This window comes from Aplysia californica, unplaced genomic scaffold (assembly GCF_000002075.1).
Source record: "Aplysia californica isolate F4 #8 unplaced genomic scaffold, AplCal3.0 scaffold00194, whole genome shotgun sequence".
Taxonomy (NCBI): domain Eukaryota; kingdom Metazoa; phylum Mollusca; class Gastropoda; order Aplysiida; family Aplysiidae; genus Aplysia; species Aplysia californica.
Genome location: NW_004797464.1, coordinates 659668 through 661634, shown reverse-complemented (window position 1 = coordinate 661634; position 1967 = coordinate 659668). Strand labels below are relative to the sequence as shown.

Genomic DNA, 1967 nt, shown 5'->3' with positions numbered 1-1967 from the left:
TGCTCTGGTGTGGTTTACTCTGTCTTTCCTGTCAAATGTCTGTAGTCCTTATCTCTCCTCCTTTTTGTGTTTGCTACTCTTTTTAACACCTCTAATCTTCGGCTCTTATATTACGACTTAATTGTGTTGTAAGTTCCGTAAAAAAGGTTACTAAATTTAAAGGAAAACACCACTGTTTTGTCCACTTCCATGCCAGGTATGAGAACGAACAGGAGTCGTACGAGCACAGCCTGGCATATCACGCGATGGTCACGGTGGACAGGGCGCTCTACGTCATCGGCGGGTACACGACGGTCAAGTACCTCAACTCGGCCAAGAAGTTTGAGCCCTTAAGCAAAACCTGGTCAGAGGTAAATTGAACCCTTTTACCAAAAACCCGATCAGTAGTAAATTGAATCCCTTACCAGAAGCTGGTCAAAGGTAAATTAACCATTCACCCAAAACCTGGTCAGAAATAAGTTGAATCCTTACCAACACTTGGCTAAAGATTAGTTAGATTTCTTATTTACCAAAATTAGTCAAAGATAAATTCGAACCCTCACCAAAACTTTGCCAAAGGTAATTTAGAGTCGTTTACTAAAACTTGATCAGAGCTGAGTCGAACCATTGACCAAAATCTGATCAGAAGTAATTTAAAGCCTTTTTTTCAAATCAAAACTTGGTCAGAGTTTAGTTGAGTCCCTCACCAAAACCTGATCAGAATTATTCATGATGTTCTACAAAGGATAGATTTTGATATCCGGTGTTTCTGCTAGGACACAGAATCCATTTCAGCCTGCGTTGGCTCAGACGGGCAAGATTGAAGCCTGCCTCCTAAACTGAGTCGATTTTTTAATTCTAGAAAAGAAATTGGAGGGGGCAGGGGGCGCACGTAAAACACCTACCTCCATTAGAAAAGAACTATTATAGTAAAGTGTGGGTCGTTGACGGCTGTCCCAGTGTGGTTTGTTCTTTCCTTTTATGTGACATCATTGTGTTGCAAGTGGCTTTATACTCAAACTAAAACTAAACTAGACGAGCAAGGTCGAGGCCCGTCTCCTAAATCATCCAAAGTATGTGACTGTGGATGTAGAAACACCTATCTGCTTACTTTTTTTTTTTTTTTTTTTAATTGCCTCTGTATCGTCAGATCGCACCCATGCACAGCAGTCGTTGCTACGTGTGTGCGGCAGAGCTGGATGGGTACATCTACGCCTGTGGGGGCTTTGATGGCAACACACGTCACAGCTCTGTGGAGAGGTACTGTCCAGACAAGAATCAGTGGCAGATGGTCAGTGATATGTCCAGTGTCCGGAGTGACGCGGGAGCCTGTGGGCTAGATGGTCAGTTGTATGTATGTGTGTGTGTGTGTGTGTGTGTGTGTGTGTGTGTGTGTGTGTGTGTGTGTGTGTGTGTCTGTCTGTGTGTGTGCCTTTGTGTGTGTATGGTCTGCTGGGGTAACAATGGTTGTGAAGCGCATATAGCATGCTGTGGAGTGTATATCATGGGTAAGATTCCAAAAAGTCGTATCTAAAATTTGCTACTTTTCAGAAGACGAAAAAAACTGTTTTATTTCCAAACGGTTAGAGATACCGGTTTCATTTTTTGCATGTGAGCCTCAAAATACAGTCTACGCTCGTACTTCTCATGAGCTTGGGGCTGCCTATGCCACTTTTCCTGTAATGATGAGTTACGATAAACTGCAAATCGAAACTTCAAAGCAAACTGTAGTAACTCAAGTTACGACAGCCAGATGTTGAAGACAAAGTATCGTATCTTGAGTTACGACTTTCTGGATTCCAAATTTCGACAGACAGGGGTATCGCAACTCCAGATACGACAGTTTTATTGCCAAATCTCAGTATATTTCTCTTACTTACAAGCACTTACTACTTTTAGGAATGAAAATAAACACTCCAAAGTTGCAACAGCTTTATTTTAACGCTTTACCAGAGTTGAACTACTAACAAACGAACCTCTTTTTTTTA

At 41.8% G+C, this 1967-nt stretch overlaps 1 protein-coding gene across 1 annotated transcript in view; it reads left to right on the top strand.

Annotated features, from left to right (window-relative positions):
• LOC101853088 (kelch-like protein 10) overlaps positions 1-1967 on the top strand; it is a gene marked incomplete at its 3' end in the record, with an annotated part of 17431 nt that overhangs the window by 8359 nt on the left and 7105 nt on the right. Inside the window, 2 exon segments of the mRNA XM_035969910.1 lie at positions 197-350; positions 1130-1322. Of these exon segments, the coding sequence (XP_035825803.1) occupies positions 197-350; positions 1130-1322 (347 nt within the window).